The following is a 26,331-nucleotide window of genomic DNA, read 5'->3' as shown; positions in this document are numbered from 1 at the left end:
GCCAGGTTGAAATATGCAAACAAACTTTGCCCATAGCTGGAGTTTGATCCTGATGGGCTCAAGGTTGATTCAGCTTTTAATCCTTTCAAGGTTGGTAAAATGAGGACCCAGATTGTTGGGGGCAATAATGCTGATATTGTAAACTGTTCAGAGAGTGTTATAAAGCACTGTGAAGTGGTAAATAAGCCTAAGTGCTATTGCTGTTTTATCCTCTGTCAATTTTCAATGACATCCTGGATCCTAGTATATTGTGGTTGTTCCAAAATAGCTTTGGCTGGCGCTGGACTTAATGATTCATAGTAATGTAAATGTGGGAAAAATTATGATATTTTGAAATACTAATATATATGAATTTTATTTTTCACAGTTTTTGTTAAGATATAGAATCTATATTATACACATGTCTGTTTATGCTATGCATGTGAACATTAGCTACAACATACTGAGCCAACAAAGGAAACTACAACCATTAACAATTTGTTTGCTTTTGATGTTAGATGTATCAAACATGAAACTAAATTTCAGATACAATGAACATTTTTGTATGTGCAAGGGTGAAACTATTAAAAGAAATTTAAATCCATTGATAATTCATAAATACTTTCAACAGACTTCTAACATCAGTGTTTCCAAATATATACTATTGTGGAATCAATAATAAAATATCGTTAAAAAAATACATTTCTTTTTGCATGTTTTCTGTACCACCAACTAATTGCTACCTTTCTGCAAGTTAATCCATTCTGTGGATGTTTATATTTTATGCTAAATTTCCAAGAAAGCTCTTTACATCCATGATGGGAAGAAATGAGTAGAATAAAGTAATGTTATTAATAAATAGAAATAAATATGATTTCATTTACAAATTCAGCAAGCCAACATTTAAAAATGATTCTGCCAGCAGAAAAAAAGTGTTTTTAATAGATGTGGCAATAATTGAAAACAAAAAGTATTCCTGTGTTAGTTGATGTATACGTTTTCTGTTTAAACAGAGAGGAATATGATCTGTTTTCAAGATGATAGTCTGAAATGAAGACAATAAAAATAAATGCATAATTTTATATTGGTTCTTTAAGAAACAAATGCAGATATTCAGTTGGAATTATAAAGGACAACTGCATTTACATTTGAAGCTGGGTACCTCTTGCCATGTGATCGAAGACTAATAAAAATTTGTGTCAGCTTATGAAAATAGTTCTATTTTCATTGATGCATGCATGCATCCAACTTTCCTTCAGACTTCCCAGCAAAACATCTGGATATACTATTCAACCTTGTTCTCTATGTAATTTGAATCCTTTGTATTTGAAGTGTCTTTATGCAAGAGAATAATTTCAACAACACAAGTCTCCTTTTCTACTTATCCCTTAATGACTTATGGCAGTGTAATGCATCTTTTTATTAAATATGTTGCTAAAACTATACTCTTAACCGCTCCAGTCAACATCACCAATAGTGAAGAGTTAGTAACATAATAGGTGAAGGAACACAATGTTTTAAGTAAAGGTCTTAAGGTAATGTTTTAATTAAAGGTGTTGCACCTACAGAAATGTTAATAAAGGATCCTTCTATTTCAGGACTGTCAAACTCCCAGCCCACTGGCCGGATGTGTCATGTGTTGGCCACACGCTGGCCACGGTTTAACGAAGGGGGAAAAAGTTCCAATATGTCACATGATGTCGGTGTGATGACATGAGTTTGACACCCCTGTTCTACTATCTTCAAAGCAGATGTTATCAGAATATATATTTTTCATAAAGGAAAGTTGTAATATACGATTAAAGCCATGTTAAACAAGTAATCCATATCCTTTGACTGTTTGGCAATGCAGGACAGACCACCTGGAGACCAAGACAGCAAGTTTTACATAGCCTTAGAAGCATCGATCCTATGTTCTGTTAAAAAGACAGAGATAAGTCCAGCAGTGGCTATGATTATTAATCTCTTGTCTTCTTTGCTTGCAGTTATTAGACCATTATCTGATAACCGAATTAAAATACTGGGATATAAATCCTCACTATGATCAAGAGTATTTGTAATTAATGTAAAATTATAGCTGCATGATTTTCTTTGCACAAAATAAGTTTTACAGATTTAAAAGTATCTGAAATATATACACAGAGATATAGTGATTAGGAGCTCTGGGATTGATAATAGATGCTAAAAGAATATAGACAGCACATGTCCTTAGTTTGCAATTAGAAAATAAATCCATCTGATTTTAGTAACTACTGATCCTAACAGAGGTTCTATACTGTATAATACCTCTTTCTTTTTATTGCTGACATAGTCCTAGATGACCACTGTCAAACTGGTGGCCTGCAGGCTGGATACATCATGCGTAAGCCACACCCATCCCAGCTCCGTAAAGGCAAAAAAAGTCATGATATGTCACAATCCAGCCTGTGATACTATCAAGTTTGACACCTAGGCTCTGAATATTCTTTTGGTTCATTTTTTGGTACGCTTTAATGGCACAGTCTTGTTCATATATTAAAGAATATTAATATAGCATGTTTATTTGTGCATACACGTGTCTATGTCGATAGGGATGGTGGAAGAGTGCCTTTTTGGCATCACACCATATTGGTTGGCTCTACTGCAGTGGTTGTCAAACTTGGCAACTTTAAGATATATAGAGTTCAACCTCCCAGAATTTCCAAATGCACATTTACCACACAGAAAATTTGAGTATCTGTGAGAAATTTTCTGTGTATCAAGTTGCCCTGTGACTTCCCTCTCTCTTGATTCGAAGTATCTAGAACTGAATCTGGTGCAAAATGTCATGGCCCTGGTAGTTATATGAACCACAAGACTGGTGCAAGTTGTATTAATTGCCAGTTTGCTTCTGAATTCAGTATAGGTCAAGGTGCAGGTTATGACCTATAAAGTGTCTTCCAGATACATTGCACTAAGCTGACAGTACAGTAGTCATTATAGTTGTAACCTGGGTCATCTAGAAGATACCAGTTTAGGAAAGGCTGTATTATCAAAACTTTTCTGTACCAGTGCCCATTTTGAAAGGAACTGTACTACATAAACAATTGTAGTGATGTACTTTTGAAAGGCAGTTAAAATTGTGTGAAAGTAAACAGAAGCGTTCTACAGATATATTTTGCCAAGAGCTCATAGAGAGGGAAATAACTTCAGAATGAAGTTTTTGTTCAACTACATTTAAAAACAATGCTATATTTGGAATGTGATACATTTAGATGTATATGTAGCAAGTGTTACTTGAACATGGAAAAATATTTTATCTAAATGTAAAATTGCATTACACTTTTACTCTTATTTCAACATTTTATGGTATTACTGATATACATGAGTTCAGTTCTGGCACTTTTCAGGCTCTGTAAGAAGATGTAATCAAATGTAGTACAGGGAGAATTTGATTATAGTTACGCAGGGAGTTCTTTCACTGTCTTGAAATACACCTTTCCTTTCCTGACTATGAAATAAGTCTTCTATATAACACCTATGTATAAGGCAATGCAAGATAATTTCAGAGATTCTTCTACATGTAGTTGGGTTACATGTTCTACCACACATTATTTCCCACCAAGCTCTGACCCTGGAAGGCATGATGCCTGCATTCTTTGTTTAAGATGTTCCTCTTCATAACATGAAATGAAGTTAGGTCCCAGTTTTCACAAGGATGGAGTATTTCAGATGGTCCAACACTGCAGAAGAGGAGCGTTGTTGCTTTGAGCAACTAACAGCAAAAAATGTGCTGCTATATTATCATTCAGCAACCAGAGATCCTTTTTTTCTGGAAGTGCGCATTAAGTCTTCTGAGGGTCGATATGAAAGCGAAGTCATCTTTGTTGACAAACTGGAATGCCTGACATTTGGAGGGATGTATTTGAGGAGCTGAAGGAAGTATTTTCTAAAGTTCTTTCCCCAAAAACCATAAAAGACAGGATTCAGGCAGTTATTAAAATAAGCCAAGCAGATTGTGAAAGGCATAGCTGTATCCACAATATCTTCAATATCACAGCTCTTAATCACATCAAGCTGAATCAGCACATCTATAAAAGTAAATATTTGATGAGGAATCCAAGAAAAAAAGAAAAATAGAACTATTGCAACTATCAATTTAAAGATGTCATCACCTCTGCCGTTATTCTTCTGAAACTGGTAAGCCTTTTTCAGAGTTTTCCAGATTAATATGTAGCTTATTAAAATGACCAGAAAAGGAATGAAGAAGCCCAGAATATTTTTGGATAGGCCTAATCCAATGTTGATGGTTATGTGGTTGGTTGAATTCCTGCGTGTGCCATACCAAAAAGCACATACTGTGATGTTTTCATTTTCAAGGACATAAGCACGGCGGTGAATCCCAACAGGTAAACTGGCAAGGACTGCCAACAGCCAGATGATGATGCAAGTTACCCGGGCAACGAGCATTGTGCGCCGAAGACGGGCCTTCATGGGATGTACTATTGTTAAGTAACGATCTACGCTGAGGCACGTCAAGAGAAAGACGCTGGCATACATATTGAAGGTTGCTGCAACTGAAGCGATCTTACACAAGCAGTTGCCAAAAGGCCAATGGTACTTCATGGCTGTTGTAGCTGCCCATAATGGTAAAGTTACTAGGAAACACAGATCTGCCAGGGCCAAATTAAGCAGAAATACACTGGCCACAGTTTTCAGCTTCATGTAGAAGTAGATGATAATCACAACCAGGCTGTTTCCAAATATACCAATGACAAAGATAATGCTGTAAACGGTTGGAACCATAACAAAAATGTAGCTGTGTCTTCCCAAAGAGGGACAGTCAATGGGGTTCTTTTTATCGGTCTCTTCTGCAGAGATATTTAGGATCATTGTGATCAGTTCTGTTAGAGGCTGTGTGGGAAACTGATACCAACAGCACCTGAGAAGGAAAAATTACAAGGTTATTATTCTTGTTTTCTAGTTCAATGTATTAAAAGCGCTCACTTGATAGCTCATTAACACCATTTTATTAGATCTTTAAACTGCTATAATATATCAGGTCTTTCTGATGGTTAGATACTTTATCTATAGTTTTGTCTCTTTTGGCATATAAGCTGTCATTTGGCAAAGACCATATTAAACTAGCTGTCTGAGTATGCCCAGCGATATCCCTGAAGCAACACTTTTGCTTAATATTACATTGTATTTTATGGTTTCTTCCCATTCATCTATTTGTTGGTATATCAGATTAATTAGCCTTAGATTGAACTCTGTGGCCTAAGTAATAGTAAATATTTCTTGAATTTAGGTATAACCAGTACTTTTTTTTAAAGGCTTCACACTAGAACAAAAGGTGACCTTGTAATCTGGACACACTGTTGCACTGTAAATAAATGAAATGTTGTCCTGTGCTCTGTTATCAATGCAAAAATTAAATATAGCACAACTGCTAGATTCAAGATACCTTAGAGTTCTGTATCTGTTATATTAGGAATGGATTTAATAAGCTTCTGAGTAAGTTTCTCTGGTTGGTCTTGGAATACAAAGACAAAGAACACAATTAAATGTGCATTTTAAGGGGTCTCTAAAGCAGGGGACCCCAACCTTTTGGACCTCAGGGACCACCAAGTTCATAATTTTAAATCCCGCGGACCACTAATACGAATCCAGCGCGCTGCTTGCTGAAGTGCCTGGACTCCCAGTGATGGGATGGGATCCTTCAGACAATGTCCCACCTCTCTCTTTCTCCCCGCCTCCCCTCTCTCTTCCACTCTTTCTCATTCTCTCATTCTCTCTCCCCCCTTTCTCTCTCTCTCCCTCTCTCTTTCTCTCTCTCTTTCTCCCCCTCTCTCTCCCCTCTCTTTCTCTCTGCCCACTTTCTCCCCCCTTTCTCTCTCATTCTCTCTCCACCCTTTCTCTCTCTCTCTCTCTCTCTCTCTTTCTCCCACTCTCTCCCTCTCTTCTCACCCCCACTCTTTTATCTCTCCTCTCTTTCTCTTACTTTCTTTCTCTCTCTCTCTCCCCTCACTCCCCACTCTCTCTCTCTCCCTCTTTCTCTGTCATTCTCTCTTTCTCTCGCCCCTTTTTTCTCTCTCCCTCTCTTTCTCCCCTCTCTCTCTCTCTCCCCCCATGCTCTTTCTCTCTCCCTCCCCTCTTTCTTTCTCATTCTCTTTTCTCTCCCCCTCTCTGATTCTGATTCTCCGCGTGTCCCTTTCAGAGCCAGGCAGCTTTGAGCAAGAGCTGTGAAGAAAGCGCCCCCCCTGGGGAGGCAGGCAAGCAGGGCGGTGGAGTGCCCTTTGAGTTTTCCCTCTGGTTGAGTAAGCAGCCCAGAGACTCTGGGAGGAGGAGGTGGGCAGAAGCGGGAGTGGGGTGGAGTGCTCAAGAGAAACAAGGCACACTGCTAGATTCAGGCACACTGAGAAGGACTGTTGCCTGCTGGGCCAACTTCGCGAAATTGAGGTGGAGTTTTTTCGATACTTAATGCAAGACATCCCCCTTTGGCCCCATCCCCACACTTCTTCCAAGAAGGCAGTGCTCTCATTCTCTCTCATTCTCTTTCTCTGTCTCTAATTCTCTCTCTCTCTCCCCCTCTTTCTCTCTTCCCCTCTTTCTCTTTTTCTCTCTCTCATCTCTTTCCCCCTTTCTCTCTCTCTCTTTCATTCTCTTTCTTTCTTTCATCTCATGGGCCAGCCAATGTCTTGGGGCTGAGAGGAAGTCAAGCGTCTCCCCGAGAAACTGAGGTTCAGGAGCACCAACAAGGGCCAGAAGAAACAGCTGCGAGATCCAGCTCCCACTCTAGAATAAGGAGCGAATCTCCATTCCCCCTCCCCTTCCCTTGCCAGGGGAGGAGTGACTGGGAAGGGAGGACGAGGGGCAGGGACAGCCACTGGTGGATTCAGCCGACAGGAAACTACAGCAGGGGGAAGAAACAGCCCAGGGTTCCTCCCACCCATTGCTTCGGCCCGCCTGCACCGCCCCCCTTGCACAATTACCTCATTCCAGTCAGCAAGGGCTGTGCTGCAGTTACAAATTGCCTGAACCTCCCTCAACAGCGGAGATTTACAGCCCCACCATGAGCTGCCTGGCCAGTCCCATCTTCCAGAGCTCTAGTCACACTGGTCATTGCTTATCCGGGAGCAGCTCCTCTACCCGGGTGCGCCACAGACCACCATTTTCTTGCGGACCACCAGTGGTCCGTGGACCACAGGTTGGTGACCGCTGCTCTAAAGGCATTGTATGAGATCACAGAGGTTTAGCAGACATTAAGATAATTCTTAACTGCCTGTGTCCACACACCATTCTTATCCAGGACCTAGTGACTATGTTTGTATAAAGTAATTAGTGTTAAGCTTGGTTGGGATTTTTATGGTTTAGCCACTTTTGCAAACACAGATTGACTAGTGACTTAAAAATATTGCATGAATTCAAAAATGGTTAAGTCAGAGACAAGATTAAATATGTTGGTGTGTGAACACAGCCACTCTGCACATTTTCTGCAGTTACACTATCTTGCGTACCATCCAGTAATTAGAAATGTGATTGATTTTAATCAAAAATCTTTAGCTGGATTTCTAGGGGAAAAAATCAAGGTTGGCAGTGTTACACTGCCATTAGCAGAGGGAAGCAGCCATCCCAACTGTCAGTTGATCTACTAGCTGGCAAAATAGGGACATTGTGAGTGGATACAAGGAACTTATTTTCTTCTCTTTTTATGAAGGAAAAGAAGTGGGGGATGATTTCTTAATTCACAAAGCACTGGAAGCTTTGGATATTTCTCCAGTTTGAAAGGGAAGGTGTTCTAGACGATCAGCTATTGACTACGCTAAAAATGAACAATATTTAGTTCTGACTCTGTAAGCTTCAGATTCACAATACCAAGCAGTAATACTTTGAAATTGCAGGTAGTAAAGACCCTGTAGAGAAACTGTAGGTTAATTTTAGAATGCATTTATGAATTATTAGTAAGTGGAGGACTAGTCCTGTGGCTGCTTTCTAATGTTGGGTTGATTGAATGGGTAGTAGTGAAAAGGAGACAATTTTTGTGGGTTTTGTAGTCAGCTGTAGAAGAAAGAGAATTTGACAAATATTTGCAGTGAAGATTGTTTATAAATTTTATGGCAAAACCAATTTCTTTTTGCTTCTTTGTCCACGTTCTAGTAGTCTGAAAACAACCAATCACTATAGGAAGCAGAATACATACTGGTAAATAAAACCCATTTAATAAAATGTAATCCTTTGAATGTAGCATGCCATAAGCTAGCCTTTCCCAATATATTGCTCTCTCTTATCCTGGACTGCAGCTCTGAGAATTATCAACCATAGGAAACTTTGCCAGTGGAGGAAAATTCGCATGAACAATTCATTTAGAGACAGATTCAAAAAAATGATTTAAAGTTAATGTTTAGGATTTTGGAAATGAGTTGAAAACATGCTTGTTCTATATTTTAACCTACTTAGAGAACATGGGAACTTTTTTTTTTCATTCTCCATTTTACAGGTGCTTTTCTGAATGAGCTCTAAAGTGCCTGAGCCTTCAACTCAACATGAAGTTCTTCAAAATATTTTTGACTACAACTCCCAACACTTGTAGAACACAACTCCTATGACAGTCAGTTGTGATTCACAACATATGCAGAACATCAAGCTGCTCTCGATAATTTATACTAATTGCTACTGTTTGTTATTTAAGAATTTTCATTTGACATCATGGAGACCTAAAAAGTAACACCTGTATAATTTTCTCATGATAAGCTAACAGTGAGATATTGTATATTCATAACCTTATCTTAACTTAACCTTGGCTGTTATTTATTTGACATTTTTCATATTTTTCAGATACAACAGCCTAGTACCTAAGCCCCATGCAGGAACAACTGCTAAATCCGAACTGGATTTTTATATCAAAAGGGAACTTCTAACATTTTGAAAGAAATGTGTCACTCTGAAATTCACAGCAATAGCACTAGTATAGAAAATTGAAAAACAAGTACTGTACAAAGAGTAAGAATTAATCAATATATATTCTTGCTGAACTGGAAAATCAAGATGTCAGCTAAAGGAGATAGGATGGTACACGACAGCTCTGAAAATACTTTTGTTTCACACTAAGTTATTCCTTATCCTTGCTAAAAATAATAAAAATTATAACATTCCCACTTTAAAAATGGCAACATCTATTTAAGAGCCATTTAATTTGCCTAGCACCAATCAGGAAAAAATATTTAAAAAGCCCTAAATAATGTATGAAATATGTTTAAAAGTAAAGAATTTCGCATTATTATAAATGATTCTTTTATTTAGAATGTTACTTGCAGTGGCAGATTATTTAACAGCATTGATTTTAGCTAATCAAAATACAATTGGGATTAAACCTGGCTCAAGTAAAGCAATCAGTTGAGGTTCTATTTTCATTAAAAGATGCATTGTGAAAATTTGTTACCTTCTTTTGATTTTTACTAGTTATAAAAAAGCAAATAATATATTTTGGCATTGACCGTTTTCTTTTATCCATATATAACACTTTAAAAAATCCTTCTGTTTGGTAAATCACAATGTGATTAATTATTATCAGGAATTCAACGTGAAAAACCTTGCAAAGCTGAATATTTAATTAACCTAAAGAAATTAAAGGACACTTAGTTTATTTGTGCCTTCTTTGATCAGAGTTCATATTATGCTGCCATTTTGCTGATTGCCTGTAATGAACAGATTTCATTTAAAAATAAGAGACAGGAATTATTCAAATCTTCCGTCCTTCCTTCCTTCCTTCCTCCCTCCCTCTCTCCCTCCCTCCCTCCGAAATAAAACAGTACATGATGAAAAAAAATGTGGTATTGGAATCAACAGTACCAGAAATAATTAATATTGTAAATTCTAGTAGGATGGTGTTTGTCATTATCCACGTCCGTATACTCAAACAGTGATGCATGAATGCTTGAGGAAGTAGCATTCTTGACTGTGATGCATCTTCATTTGCATTGAACTGAACGCATGGAGAAATTCTTTGCAATGCTTCCCGTTCAGTGTAAGATGATGTTTTGCCAATATCAGGGCGGTGATCCGGTGCCCAGGCAATTGCTTCTTTTGGATCCAGAGACAATAAGCATACAAGTGAATAAAGGGGATTTAAGCTTTATTGTTTGCTCTGGCAAACAGGATTAAAAAGCAAAACATAAAAAGCAAACATACCAAGCAAGATGATATCTAAATCTCTTACAAGCTGCCAGAAGCTTCCTAATGATACCAGAGATACCCCAAGGGCAGCCAGTTTCCACAATCCCCAAGTTTCTAGCTTGGGTTTGTGCAGAAACTCCCAACAACAACAACCACAAGGTTTTTATTAAAACTTGACTAATTTCATGGCCCTGCTATCCTCAGGAGATCACAAGACCTGACAGCTACTGGCTGGCAATAAATCTGGGATGAGAATTGAAAGTCTAAGATTTTCAGTGAAAAAAGCTTTGAAGCGACATGATTATCACTCCATCTTGTTTATTCAGTAAAAATCCAAGCAGGCATAGATTTTTCTTAATATGAATGAGAAACCAAAATATTACTAAATTCCTCAAAACCAACAATACTCTTCTGCATTTTCACTACAGAAGATCATGAATGTTACACATGACCTTGATATCATCTCCCTAGAGATTGCTGATCAATAGCTTAATGGAATAAGACAGTGTTTCTTGATATTCTGATTGGGGATTTTGGGGGACTTAGAGTTGCTAAGTTGAGAAGCACTGGTGTAAGACACAGACATCTATAAAAAGGCTTTCTGGATCACCAGGGAGAGGAAGAAGAACCCCTGTCTGAAATTCAGGGACAACAGAGTTTGAGAAGCCAATGGTATGAATCATTTTGAATTCATACTATGCTTAAGTAACACTATGTTTTAAACATAGTTCATTGAACAAGCTATTGGGGTCTGAATATGTTAGAATACTCATGAACTGGGATAGACATGGCAACAGGTCAGCCATTGGGGACTGGCTGGAATAGGACATGGTAACAAGGTCAGTCAATGAGGGCTGTTTGGGGGTCTGGGCGTGGCTTAGCTGTGCTGAGCTCTGATTCTGTGCTGAGAACAAAACAAGTCTGGTCTTATCTGTTTGCTGAATTGAAACTGAAACTGGAAACTGTTGTCTGCTGTACTCTGCCTGTGTTTGTACCACCATGTTGGAAGAACCTCTCTTGGTATTGTGTATGTATGTGTATGTATGTATGTATGTATGTATGTAAGTATGTATATATATATCTCATGTCTTATTATATATATAAAGAGAAGTTAATGAATCCTGCTGCATCAGTTATCTCTGGATTTGAATTTCTGCAAAAAACTGACAGAATATCATACATGAGCCAGAAATCATAGTTTGCAAGTTTATACACCCTACTTAGCCTGTTTCTGTATTATTGTAACTTGCATGAGTTGTTGTGGTAGATTTTTCCATGAATGCCAGTGGGAAGCTTGGCAACAGCACTAGATTGTGGCCTGACCTGCCTAACACTGAGAGGTAAAAGCAGTCTTGGTCAATAGCCCTCATTCAAGGGGCATCAAATGTGATGATCACTGAAGGCTCAGTCTTTCATCAAATTATATGGAGAGCTGCTAATCCCTGTGGTATATAACTGTCCTGGCTGACCTTTTATTTTCTTTTTTAATTGCAATGATTATAATAAGTCACTGATGAGAATGTGCTGTTGCTTCATACTGTTCCACCAACTATTATTTAGCACTATGCTCATTTCCTATGTTGGATGATCATACCTTCTAATTAAACTGCCTGAGATAACAGAGAAGGACGCTGGGCCTCTCTATAAGGTAAACAGCACTTTGCTGAAATGAAAAACAAGATGAGATACTGGTGGCTGCAGCTTCCTGTGACAACTTCATTAACAGCGATCACGTAAACAAGGATTTTAAGCCAGATTTCAAGGAAAAATATTTTTTCATCATTTGCTTTCCAACAAGGGTCTTCTTGATAGTAAGTGGATACGCTCTGTAAAAAGGTCACCTGAATATCTTATCTAAAGGACTATTTCATTGCCAAATCTCTAAATATTTGCTCTTGTGCAAATGGAATCAAATTATAGCCTTCTTTTTATATATTTTTTGGCATAAAATAATTCTCATGTATGATTTATACTCTTCTGCAATGTCTTTAAGGAGAATAGAAAATATCTGGGAATATGACTTTAAGCAAAATAAAACTGGAGATAAAAAGGACATTCATCAATTTCTTTCCAGCAACTTCTTGCACAATTTGGTTGAGATTATGAAGCTGTTCAGTTTTGCAATTAATTCATAGCTGCTTGGATTTATCCATGTCATCAGGAGAGAAAACTGGATTTACCCTAATGGCTTTGTGTTAAATTTCAGCAGAAATTCAGTTCTAGTTAACTAGAGTAATTTATGATTGGCCAGCATTATTTATGAAAGAAAGGTAAATAACAAATAGCAAAACAGAACAGGAATAGTTTCCTGTACCTTTATCACGTCACATATGGGATCAAAATTTAGATTTTGATTCAGTTAAGTCTATTCATTACTTGCAGAGTATATGATGGCTCTGCAGTTAATTTGGCTCAGCATTGGAACAATATAATTTATTATAAACATACTTTTAAGTCTTCACTTTAAGCAATAATAATCCTAACCCTGTACTGCCCCACTGTGACTTCTAAGAGTAGCTTCTGTTTTAATATCATCCTTATTGAATTCATGTGCTGATTGATTTGAACTATCTTCATTTCAGTGCTTTATCTCTGTAAGACAAAGCACCCTATGAAAAGGATTAAGAGTAATTGGAATAAAAAGTGAACACAAACCCTAGTTTTTGACTTGGAGAACAATTCAACTTATTTTACTTTCACATTCAGAAATGCTAACTGCTGCTTCTTTTATCCACAGGAAATTGTTCATACCTTGATTTCCTCTCTGCCATAAAATATCTGAGGCAACATACATAGATGAAATACTAGACATAAAAACCCACCAGGAAGCTGCAGGACAGATTACCGTATATACTCGAGTATAAGCCGAGTTTTTCAGCACGTTTTTTGTGCTGAAAAACGTCCCCTCGGCTTATACTCGGGTCTATACTGCTTATACTCGAGTTTTTTTTTTTTAAGCCCCTCGGCTTATACTCGAGTATATACGGCTTATACTCAAGTTTTTTTTTTTCTTCTTTTTTTCACATTTTACCGGACGGCGCGGGGAAGCCCTGCCGGTGCAGTGAGAGGGCGGGGCGGGGGAGCCGCCAGCCTTCTCAGCTGAGGGAGGGAGGGTTTCCCCAACCGGTAGGTGCCTCATTTCCCACCCTCGGCTTATACTCGAGTCCCCAGTTTACCCCAGTTTTTGGGGTAAAATTGGGGACCTCGGCTTATACTCGGATCGGCTTATATTCGAGTATATACGGTAAACACCGCTAATGATGACATCAGTGGTAGGTATGGATGAGGTCTTGCTGAACTTGAAGAGACAATTCAGTATTTAATGCCCAACTAGACTGGATGGGAGACTTACCCTGTTGGGTCTGAGATTGTATTAATGTGAGCAAATGATTTCACTGCCTCTTACTCTTTCTGTACTTATCCTCTTTTCTCTGGGGATCAAACTAGTTAGGAAACCATTTGTTAAACTATGTGAAAGTGTTTATAAAAGGAATGGGGATGTACTCCAGGCATTTGCAGCATTTCTGAATCTGATTCTAAAGGTGTTTCTATGTATGTAGTATCCATCTGCAACTCTTTAAAGCAGCTAAATCTTTTTTGGGGTGTTCCCACGTAACCTTGAGAAACTAAAAAAAGAGCCACAACCAAGATAAATAAGATAAATCTGAATCCAAAGCAGGAATGGGGATGGAGAAAGTGTCTCAGCATTTCCCTTCCTAGTTCACTGAAAGGTAAAGGGAGGGCGGCATTCAGACTTGCAAGATTCTGTTACTAAAACCTTGCAATAAAATTAGCAGCATTCCTTACTTTGCTTTCCTAATCCGGTCTACCTTATTGAGCTGACATGATGGCATCTCCCCTAATTGTGGGATATCCACAAAGAATTGCGACCTCAATGGTGAGGACTTTCCTTTCTTTTGCCTGTTCTAATTTATTTGGGTTCCCATGTGAACCTTCATACTGAAAGATGGGGCAAGCTCAGAGGTGGTATTCAGCAGGTTCTGACCAGTTCTGGAGAACCAGTAGCAGAAATTTTGAGAAGTTTGAAGAACTGGTAAATACCACCTCTGACTGGCTATGCCCCCATCTATTCTCTGCCTCCCGAGTCCTAGCTAATCGAGAGGAAATGGAGATTTTGCAATAACCTTCCCCTGGAGTGGGGAAGGAATAGAGATTTTGCAGTATCCTTCCCCTGCCATGCCCACCAAGCCACGCCCACAGAACCGGTAGTAAAAAAATTTAAATCCCACCACTGGGCAAGTTTCATTTGACTTCGATGGAAACTGTTCCCTTAAGACAAATAGCAGGTGCATTTGAGTGAGAAGATATTATTTGTTGGGATTCCAGTTTGGGGCAAAGGTTAACGTCAACCCCACTTCAAGATTCTAACTTTACTCTTGTGGTGTCCTTTTAAAAAATAGCTTTTACCAAATTGATAATTACTGAAACACAACATTGTAGAAAAGCAATATCATTTATCCTTTTGTTCCTCCATTATATTAGCATAAAAAGATCTGATTTAAGAAAGCAGAATTTTAACAGGTGTTTTTTTTAAAAAAAACCCTTTAACCTATCCAGGAAACAAAATAACTTAAATGTAGATAACTGAAGCTCTCAGGGGCAGCAAGATTGTTTCGTTTTTATCACCAACCATCATGGGGTGCCTTTGAAGGGGCCCTCTGGCTGTTGTGAGTGGGGTGCTGTTGGAGGGACAAAGAAGACTATTTAGAAACCTTTGTGCAAGTGTGAAAAAATAAAGCTTCTGATACCTTCAAATAAATGCAATTTTGATTGCTTTATGTGAAAATATTTACTGGAACCAGGGCTAGAGACAGTTGAAAAAATAAAGCTATTTTCGACTAGATTCTTCTATATTTGTTCCTGAAGATGATTTCAGTAGAAAATAAAGGTCCTTATAGTACACAAAATGAAATGGTTTCATTTGATTCAAAATGTATTTCTCAAGAAATACAGGATTTGACCGCTAGAGGTCTGTATAACATATTTATTTTTAGAAAAAGAATTTACCATTACTCAGTAGTATCTATACTTTTAAAGAATTTCTTCGTGTTCCAAAATTAATAGCAGAAGGGAGGATAAACTTTATTTCTTGTGTAGATTAGAGGATAATAATAGATCTTTTCCTTTGCTAACTGCTGCTATTTTAGTATGTTTTTGATTTGCTGACATTTAACCTAATATCCTGCTATAGTAAATCATGGATTCAGATTTTGACATCTGTTGCTATAAGGTCACATAAAGCTTGCAATCCATAAGCATACTGAATCTAGTTATGGAAAAGTGTATGTTTGCCATGATAAAAATTCCACCTTAAGGAAAAATGAAGAGCTCACTCGAGTTGCAAAATGAGCACACTGCCCCAGAAATAATTTTTCAAACATACAGCATATTTCTTCCAAAGCACTTTTAAATTCTGAGAAATTAGAGGATATAAAGTTTGAGATCCCTTCCTGATTCTTTCCATTCATATTCTATCAATCTCATCATTTCTCTCTTACCTTTGATGCTGAAATTAATGGTCCCAAGAATAGGAATATGTAGTAACTCACACCCCAAACTGAAATGATTGTTTTTCTTAAAGTGATCTAATGCCAGACAGGAAAGATCAGGACCACATGTGAAGTTCCAATTAAACTGATTTATTCTTACTCATGCCTATGAACAGGAATCAACTACTGGTTAGCACTATTTTGGCACTAGATACAGGTTAACACAATTCAAGGGCAGGTTGGACTTAGTCCATATGTGGCTATATAGAGATTCTATGCTGATTCCTTTTTTGACCTCTTCCCTTAGGTTCTCCCACTTTTTCTTCTACATATTATTAGTTTTATTATATTGAATTAATCATATAATAAAATTAAGACCCCTTAATCTGACAATTAGGTAGGTCCCCCTCGGCATAATCAGTCAATAGGATTTGATCATGCCCATCATAAAACTTTGATTTTTCCCATCAATACAGTACAAAATTTTATTTTAGCTGAATGCAGGTTTATTGACTTCATTTTTTTTTATTTCAAGAAATGTAGTAGAAAGGATAACATTCCTTTCAGGTCACTTATTAATCCATGGTACTGACTCTTCTTCATATTCAAGATGATGGTGATGAGTTACACCCAGAATGCCAGATAGTAGCTCTTCCTCCTCCTGTTTTCCTCTTCTTCTTTATAAAAGATTTATATATTTTTATTATTATTATTTATTTATTATGCTTCTAACCTACATATGCACTTTATCATGTTTCTGTTGTTCTTATGATTTTATAGAACATTTCTTTGTGTGAAAAGAAAATGTCTGTATGAATACACAGTATATATAGGTAATATCATTACAATCTACGCCAAAAATAGCACCCAGCAAGGTAATCTACATTAAAATCGGGTTAAGTATTTTGAAATTCAACATTTAAAGAAGTCAGGCTATGGTCTTGAGATATTGTTCAATTAAGACAGTCAGAATAACTCATATGATTTTTTAGTTCATAATATTTTCTCTCCTTTATTTTTTTCTCACATTGGAACCCGTAATTTAGTACAGCAATGGCTTAACAAAATAAGCAATGAACAGAGGGCATTATGTCTGTTGATACACCATCATTTGAGCTTCTCCAGACTCCACCTATGATAAATAGCTAAAAAGATAATTTAAAAGATGGCAAAATAGAACATCTCTGATTCTGGCCTCATATTTATTTCCAAATACACGAGTGGGTCGAACATTTTTAGAAAATAAGAATAATGACTGAAACTTAGTGCTTTTTTCAGAAATTCACCTAGTAAATCAAATTCTTCCCAAAACATACGTTAAAAAAACTACATCTCAACATCAAACCAGTCCTAGCCTTTCAGCTGAGGGATATGAAATACCATGTTACAAAAAGTATTATTATGACAGCAGTAATTATTCTTACAGAAACTAAACAAGTCCCTAACCTATGTATTAGGAGAAATATAATGAATCACAAACACCATTATGCCATGCCAGAAAAACAGAAATGTTATTTTTCTAACTTCTCATCACAATCATATTTATATTAATTATGAAACCTATATTTTGTCTTCTAATAGGGAATTTATTCTCAGAAAAACAAAATAAAGCCACAGATTCCCCCAAGGTTGGGAAAAAACAGGAATGTTTTGGAAAAAAGAATGAAAAATAATGGAAACTGCATATCTGAGGTCTAACAAGGGAATAAATGTAACTAGTGCTGAGGAAAAAAAAAGAATTTAACACTCAAATATGGGCACTTCCCCAGTTTCTAATAAGAAAATGATGGTGACAGAAGAAAAACATGTATTTCCTGAAGTGTCAGAAAATGATATCATTATATGACATATGGCACCAGAGATGTATTGTATCCACTGTTCCAGAGTTGACAACACATATTTTTGCCCATTTGTAGAAACTGAAAGCTATAAGGATTTTTTTTTCTTTTAGTCACATTCTTTGTACACTAGGAAATATTCAGTATAAAGATTGCAACTAGGAAGAATAATATAAAAAAGAGATTTTTAAAATATTAGACTTGATGGCAAAATGACAAGTTTACTAAGCAGAAAGATATTGAGACTCATCCTATGCAAAATATATTAATGTTCTGGTGTGACACATTGATGTTGACTGTTTCAACTATTTCCTTTCTTGGTGTGCTGTGCCTGTGGGTCAGTCTTGAATCCTGGTGACTACATGGACAGTTTATGCAGTTTTTACGGAAACATTTTTCCCCCAAAAAATAGTTTCCCATTGCCTTTGTCCTGGAGCTCACAGTGACTGGTCTAAGATCACCCAGCTGACCTGCCCCTCAGATGGGACTAGACCTCATGGATTCCTGATTTCTAGTTCAGTGCCTTAACCACTACATCAATCTGGTTCTCCTTCAATTACAGGATCTTAGAAGCTGATTTTAAAAAGAGGATTTGAATATTGAATTAAGAACAATTTTAACAGCACCTTGATAGTTCCACAGAAAGAAGATTGGTATATAAATTACCTAGGTAACTTAATCTTGCAAGGATTAATTACATACTGAGGAAACAGCCTACTCACTGTTAATAGGAAGAAACCAGGACTTAAAAGGAAATTCAAATTGAACTCTCATTAGAAGAGTGGTCACAATTCACTGGGACACAACATGCCTAAATTTCACCAGCATTACAGGATAGCACCAAATAGAACCTTGAAGAATTTGGGAGCTGCATCTGATCTGCGTAGATAGATTCTATTGAGAAAAATGGATCGATAATAATATGATCATTTGATGTAAGGCAACTTCCTGTATTAATTTCTTGAGTTAAAGGCAAATTGTTACAGAAGCCATACTCTATTGATTAATAGAACATAGCCCATGTGGTAATGATAACTCTGAAGGAGAATATTTGTAGATCAGGATTGTAATGAGGGTCTTTGGTGCTTTCTGAGCTTGGTTGCTGCAGACATTTCATTACTCAAACTAGGCAATATCATCAGTGCTAATGTTGGCCTAGCACTGATGAAGTTACTTACTTTGGGTAATTAAATGTATGCATGAAAACAGCCAAACTCAAAGAGCACTAAGGACCCCTGATATTGCTGAAAGATAAAATTGTTCCTCAAGGAGATATAGGATAATATGCTAGTGCTGCAGTTCCTTCTTTCTTGCATTATAACTGATATCTATGAAGATTCTCAGTCATCCAGGTCCTGGTTGTCCCAAAAGTGCTTTTGAAAGAATAGCCTTCTGTTAACAGAGGGGGAGGGATATAACATCATCTATCTCCAGTCTACAACACAGTCCTTTCAACAGTTCCAAGAGGGCTGCACACCCATTTGCACCACTCAGGTGATCCTGATGACAGAGATAAATCTCCAGGTGACCTTAATGACTCACTAAAAGAATGCAAATGACCGACTGTCTGCAAGGAGTATAAATCATTCCATTCCCCACCATCCAGTCAGAGCTGAAGAAGCTTCTTGGATGAAAGTGATATATCTTTAAAGAAAAACCAAAAAGTCCAGTTGCCTCTTGAAAAAGCACCTTTGGGATTATAACTGATAACTCATAGCTCAGTGTTATTATATCAAAGACCTCAGTTTAAAGTGATTTCATACAATATCAATGTTTTATTTGTAGTGCCAGATTCGGGATTTTTGCCTGAACACATTAAATTCATTATTTGATGTTTCAACAATTAAATCACAAACATAACTGTAAGCTTTGTGAACATCCCATATAATGGATTACCTGACCTAGCCCAGCAGGATGATTTTTTTTGTTTTTTTTCTCTATGTAAAAATTGTTAGAAAATAACAGCATAATCCTTTTGCCAAGCAAAAAGCAAGCAAGTAGAATCATCAGTTTCCTGGCAAGCCTACTTCAAAAGCAAGAAGAAACAAAACAGCGGTAACAAGAGATCTTAACCGCTAAAAATGTTTTGTTTGCTATTAAAAAAAATCATTTTAACATTAACATTGAACAATAATGCCATTTGTCAGTGCAAAGTCAGCCATGAAAGCAGAAGCAGAATAAAATTTCTTTGTTTTAGTCTCAGGAGTATTTGGAAATATACATAATGAAGTGTTAAACAAAAAAGCTACCATTGGATTAACGATGTTAAGTAAATAGAACATCGGGTACAAATACCAGAAAAACTAAGGAAACAAATTCTAGGTAAAAATGACACTAAACTGGCAGGAATAGCTAACACCCCAGAAGACAAGCTCAGGATCCAAAAAGATCTTGACAGACTTGAACAATGGGACCTATCCAACAACATGAAATTTAATGTGGAGAAAAGCAAGGTTTTACACTTAGGCAGGAAAAACCAAAGTACAGATTAGGCTAAATCTGGCTCAGAAACAGTAACTCTGAGATGGACATTGGAGTTCTAGTGGAAAATCACTTAAATATGAGCCAGCAGTATGCAACAGCAGCCAAAAAAAGATAATACAATCCTTGGTTGTATAAAGAGAAGCATAGAATCAAAACCATGTGAAGTATTAGTACCATTTTATAAAGTCTTAGTAAGGCCACACCTGGAATACTGCATCCAGTTTTGGTCACCACAGGACAAAAAAGATGTGGAGACTTTGTAAAAAGTGCAAAGAAGAGCAACTAAAATGATTAAACACCTGGAGACTAAAACATATGAAGAATGGCTGCAGGATTTGGGTTTGGCTAGTCTAGGGAAAAGAAGGACTATGCGTGATATGATAGCAGTGGTCCAGTATTTGAGAGGTTGCCACAAAGAGGAGGGGGTCAACTTATTTACCAAAGCATCTGTAGGCAGGACAAGAAATGATGGAAACTAACCAAGGAGAAAAGCAACCTGGAACTAAAGAGAAACTTCTTGTCAGGACAATTAACCAGTGGAACAGCTTGCTCTCAGAAGTTGTAGGTGCTTTATCACTGGATGTTTTTAAGAAGAGATTGGACAGTCATTTGTCTGAAATGTTATAGGGTATCCTGCTTGAACCGGACTTAGGACTAGAAGACCTTCCACCTCTATTCTGATTGAAATTGAGAACTGCTTTCCTATTATTATTTTTTTAATTAAAGCTGCCATACACCCTTGCTATTTGCCAGGATGCTTTCACTGATGGAAGTTGCCGTTCAAAAATTCTAAAGGACACCAGCCTGTCAGTTTCTGACTTTCTCCAGGTCTTCTCCTGAAGCTGTTTAGGGAAAGGTGAGTGCTTTCCCTTCTTTGCATTTTGAGACTTCCCTGCATGGAGCACAGCAAACTAAGAAAAACACTACTTGTTTTTGTCTGTAGAATCTACCAAAAAGAGTAGAGTAACTGCAAGGTAACAAAGAAAAAGAATAATGATAAAGGTTAAAGGAATTAAGGAATTCCTTAATTAATTCCTTAATTAAGGAATTAAGGGGCATGCATTTGTACACAAAAGTGCCTACCGTTCCTGTCCTCTTGTTTCCTTTCAATGTTATGTGCTTGTATATAATGTTGTGACAAAATAAAATAAAATAAATTAATATGTTTAGTGCAGGATCTAATCTGGGACACATATATTTGCCTTCATTTGTGAATATGTTTAGTCTTCAAAATGTTACTCTAACATGTACATAACTGATTCTGTATGAACAACAAGAATATAGCACGTTTCTTTAGGCAACTAAGTATGTAACTTTAAAGTCTTCTTTAGTTATTAAATATTGAATATGAGGTTAGTCAGAATGGAATTTGTTGAATAAAGGCTCAATGAATCTTAGCCAACAGTTTGACTACATTCACATTGTAAAAGGACATGAATTGACTCAATTACCTGATTCACACAGAAACGCCAAGGGGATCACATTCATGCAGGCTCTAGAAAATGCCTATCAATACTTGAGATAATTAAGCAAGCACAAGTAAACCGCTTGAAACTCTTCCAAGATTCTCTGAAAGAACTGATACATTTTTGAGATTTGATTTAAATTATTTTGAGATTCCGTGTCCCAAATCTGCTGTATGATAAGAATGCTAGCATTTTCTAATCCTAAAGGAATACATACTTGGTAAAAGATAGCATGAAAGCAATTTATTTATACTGTTTTTGTATCTCTGATGTATAATTACCAAGATGTATGGAAGCATCCCAGTTGGATCTAAGTTCATCTTTATCCAGGCAAATAGAGTAACTAACCAAACATTGGCTTTGATTCTTGGCAATCAAGCAACTAGTCTTAAAACCTCATTAGAGATAACTGTAAATATAGCAATCAGGAATATTTTAAAACTATTCTACTTTTTCTTCTTTATTTTAATATATATTTAACAGACAAACATGTAGAAAAAAAGAATAAATGAAAAAGAAGTAGACATTTGAATAAGGATATTCAAAACAAGAATAAGTGAAGGCAATATATAAAATAATCTTAACTGTTAATAGAACTGAACCAACAATCAATCTTTAATAAAAGTAACCAAAAAAGTAACGATTGTCTACTACATACACATCTATCAGTTTTAGAAGATCCATCGTTATGAAAAATTGATAAAACACTATATTTAACATTTTATGTAGAAAATAGCAGATTCAGATATGATACAAATCAATTTGTGGAATTACGTCCCATAAATGATTTATAAAGCAAATTAAATTCCCTAGTAGACAAACTTATTTCCGAAATTGATATTACTTCCATAACATAGTGTGCCATTCTCTAAAGCACAGTTAATGTGTGATTTCCATTAAGAAGTGTTAAGTATCCTGTTGCTTGTTATTACACAAAAAAATTATAGTTGGAGCAGTATAATATTTTAGTAATATTTTGCAAAAAAAAAAAAAAAAATAACAGAAAAGAAGATTTATTCCTTAAGATTTGTTCAATTTTCATTTATTTGAAGTGTCTTCCAGAATTTGTAGCTTTAAAATTTGTCACCACAATGGAAAAAAAAACCCCAGACCTGATTGTTGCATTTCCACCGATTTTTGGAATTTAAAAAAAAAATCCAATTGTGCTATTTCAAAGGATCCAAAATTGGAATAAGAGCCAAATTGTGCTCTATGCAGTAAACGTGTTACTGAGTTCAAAACAAAGGATCTGATGGTAGCTGGAATTAAAATTATCTTCCTGATGTATTCTTAGAATTGTTACAATATTTGCTCTGAACTATATTCTGTTATAATTTTCTCAGGACAAGGCAAAGTGTGAGGTTTTAGTGCATATGGTGAAAATGTGCTCCTGGAAGTTGTCCTGCTATCTGTAAGAGTTAAAAGTATATCCAGTTTTGTGATTCATCATTCCACCCCTTGCTACTCCCTGATAGCACTGTTCTTTCCAATGATTTTTAATGGCGGACTATCCAAGAGTGATTTTCATCTTGGATGACTGAACATCTTGTTGCAATCAAACAGAATAACAATTTAATGATGCCTTAGTGTATTGGTAAGAACAACAATATATCAATTTCTGACACCATTCAAATGTGGGAATTTCATAAGTAAAAATTATGTCACCAATAAGAATTAGGAAAAAAAAATCACGTTCATCCATCCAACCCACACCTATGCCTATTTTTTGCTTGTTTTGAGCTTTGCTCTAAAGTCATGAATGGAAAATGGAAAATCCCCATTTTTAAATTGCATTTTTGCCAATTCTCATGATGTGTATTTTTTTCATGAAGCTGCATTCATTTGTAACAGCACTGCCACACCCCAAAATTGCTTGTAGCAATAGATGACATGCTGCCATCCAGATGTTTTGGACTTCAGTTTCTATTAGCTGCAGCTAGCATGGCTAATAAGAAAAAAAGAAAGGAATTGTAGTCCAAGATGCCTGGAAGGATCCAGGATTCCTAAACTTTGGAGAATGATTTAGAATATTATCCTAAATATAATAGAAATGAGGAATATTTTTAAGAGCAAGGGAGGAAGGGAGGAAATAGTGACTAATTCTAGGCAAATTTATCTGAAAATATGTACCAATGTTTCCTGGACTAACCTTAAGAGAATTTGAACATGATTACGTATTTTAAATACATTTGACTTTGAAGCACATGGTCAGTATATGTGCTGGCTGAAATGCCGATGGACTGATAAAACACAACATTCCCAGGGAAGCTAAAAAATAAGGCGGAAATTTGTGATAAGCTTTTATTGCTCTTTTTTTTAAAAAAGAAGTTAAAAGCAGTTGGGGAGCAGAAAGAACTGACTATAACTGAGGCTTCAATACTAAAAGAAAGAGCTTAATTTAACATAAATTTGTTATATTTCTTTAGGATTTTGTTTGTATGAGTATATTCAAAGGTTAAGTACACACTATCATGGAGAAAAACTATGTGATCACTAAAAGTTGACACTGATTTGATGGCCCACAATCAATAAAATATAGTTTCTGATTGAATGGTAGAAAAAATGGTGAAGTCTGATAGTGGATTGATTGCTAGAAATGAGCAGGGCTGTTTTGTGTGTTTTTGTGTGCGTGCGTGTGTGTTTGGTGTTTGTCTCCTCTATTTTGTTCAAGCATACGGTAGTCAGCCCTCTGTGTTGGAGGCATTAATCTGCATTTCTGCATGAAGCAAGGGTCTCAGAGCCTCTTCTACGTCTATGATCTTGTAAAGAACCTGGCATGCCATCTATACATTTAAGAAAAGATGGAATATAAATGTAATACTTCAATACCCCTGGCCTACGTCAAGTGCCTGATCTTCGGACCTTCCGTCGTGAGCTTAAAACACACCTATTTATTCAAGCGGGACTGGCATAATAATGTAGAATTTTAAATTTGGGGTTTATTAATATTTAAAAATTTTAAAATCTAAATTTTAATTTATCAGCCTTTATAATTTGCTTTGTTTTAAATGTTGTTTTAATTGTATATATTTTGTTTTATCGCTGGCTGTACACTGCCCTGAGTCCTTCGGGAGAAGGGCGGTATAAAAATTTAATAAATAAATAAATAAATAAATAAATAAAATAAAATAGCTTAGTCAAGAACCAGAAATCTTTTCTGAGAGTTACTGGAGTTCAGTGAGGTAAAAATTTAATAAAATTAGTAAGGTACATGACAGAGAACAAAAAGTGAACATCTCTAATCAGATATATCAATGTATAACAAGATATTTCCAAATACAGATAGTCCTCAATTTACGACCACAATTGAACACAAAATTTATGTTGCTAAGTGAGAGATTTGTTAAGTGAGGTTTTGCCCATTTTACGACTTTTCTTGCCACGTTTGTTAAGTGAATCACTGCAGTTGTTAAATTAATGCTACTAATAATAATAACAGTTAAGTGAATCTGGTTTCCACAGTGACTTTGCTTGTCAGGATGTCATAAAAAGGGATCACATGATCCCGGGGCACTGCAACCATCATAAATGTGAGTTAGTTATCAAGCATCCCAATGTGAATCACATGACCATGGGTCATAAGTATGAAAAATGGTCATTAGTCATTTGTTTCAGTGCCATTGTAACTCCAAATGATTGTAAGTCAAGGACTTACCTATATTGTATTGCAGTTGTTTTTGGTCACATCTCCTGTACTGAATCTACTATATTTATCTCAGAGGAATACTATATTTTTTCCCAATTCCTCCCCCTAAAAAAATTTACTGTGAGAGAACAGTGTAGAAGACAAATGAGTTTTTTCTGTCTTATCTTTCTTTTGGCAGAATGGATTCATCTTCAATGCTAGGTTTTAGGTAAATAAATATTTGCTCCCCTCGCTCAATTTCTATTATTGAATAATCCTATTCAGATTATCTGCATAAACAAAGAGTTCAAGAGAAAATTAATCTCCAATGGGTTAGTCTGAAGTAAGGCCAATGGCCGGCAAAAGAAATGTTACCGGGACAAAGTACATTTTAGGCACTCAGATGAAAAACAATTCCACACTGCAGGTGCAAGCAAGCATTACATATTTGGTTCACTTTGCTTTGGAAGATGTTCCTCATGAGTAATAAAAAAATTGCCTGTGCTCTTTTCCAACCCAAATGTGCCATTTGCCAACATTCTAAAATGGCCATTTCAGTTTTTAGTTGTGGGCAGAAAACATTTCTCAGATGTTTTTAGGAATAGCATACTTTTAATAATTACTGTTAGTCCTTGACTCATGATTGTTTGTTTAATGATGGTTCAAAATTTATTATTTATTTATTTATTTATTTATTTATTTATTTATTTATTTATTTATTTATTTATTTATTATTTAGCTTTTTATACCGCCCTTCTCCCGAAGGACTCAGGGCGGTGTACAGCCAAATTATAAAACAATACAATATACAATTAAAACAAAAACTTAAAACAAGCATATTTCATAAATGGCCGAAAATTAAAACAATCAAATTTAAAACCCTTAAAATTCATAAATAGTAGCCCCGATTAAAATTATTTAGGAATTAAAAATTTAAGCCAGTCCCGCTTGAATAAATAAATGCGTTTTCAGCTCACGGAGAAAGGTCCGAAAGTCAGGTAATTGGCGCAAGCCAGGGGGAAGTTCGTTCCAAAGGGTAGGAGCTCCGACAGAGAAGGCCCTTCCCCTGGGGGCTGCCAGCCGACATTGCTTGGCGGACGGCACTCTGAGAAGACCCTCTCTGTGTGAGCGTACGGGTCGGTGGGAGGCGTAAGGTAACAGCAGGCGGTCCCGTAAGTACCCGGGTCCTAAGCCATGGAGCGCTTTAAAGGTGGTAACCGAAACCTTAAAGCGCACTCGAAAGACCACAGGGAGCCAGTGCAGACTGCGCAGGAGCGGTGTTACATGGGAGCAAC

General features: G+C 36.5%; 1 protein-coding gene across 2 annotated transcripts in view; it reads right to left on the bottom strand.

Moving 5' to 3' along the window:
* Positions 1 to 339: 339 nt before the first annotated feature.
* Positions 340 to 26,331, bottom strand: part of AGTR1 (angiotensin II receptor type 1) — a 51,344-nt gene continuing 25,352 nt past the window's right edge. For both annotated transcript variants that reach the window (XM_058187794.1, XM_058187792.1), the window contains exon 2: positions 340 to 4,879. In XM_058187794.1, coding sequence (XP_058043777.1) covers positions 3,742 to 4,830 — 1,089 coding nt within the window. In that variant the 5' untranslated portion in view covers positions 4,831 to 4,879 and the 3' untranslated portion in view covers positions 340 to 3,741. The remainder of the gene's footprint in view (positions 4,880 to 26,331) is intronic.

The sequence above is a fragment of the Ahaetulla prasina genome, chromosome 6, assembly GCF_028640845.1.
Source record: "Ahaetulla prasina isolate Xishuangbanna chromosome 6, ASM2864084v1, whole genome shotgun sequence".
Taxonomy (NCBI): domain Eukaryota; kingdom Metazoa; phylum Chordata; class Lepidosauria; order Squamata; family Colubridae; genus Ahaetulla; species Ahaetulla prasina.
This window is presented reverse-complemented; position numbering and strand designations above follow the sequence as displayed.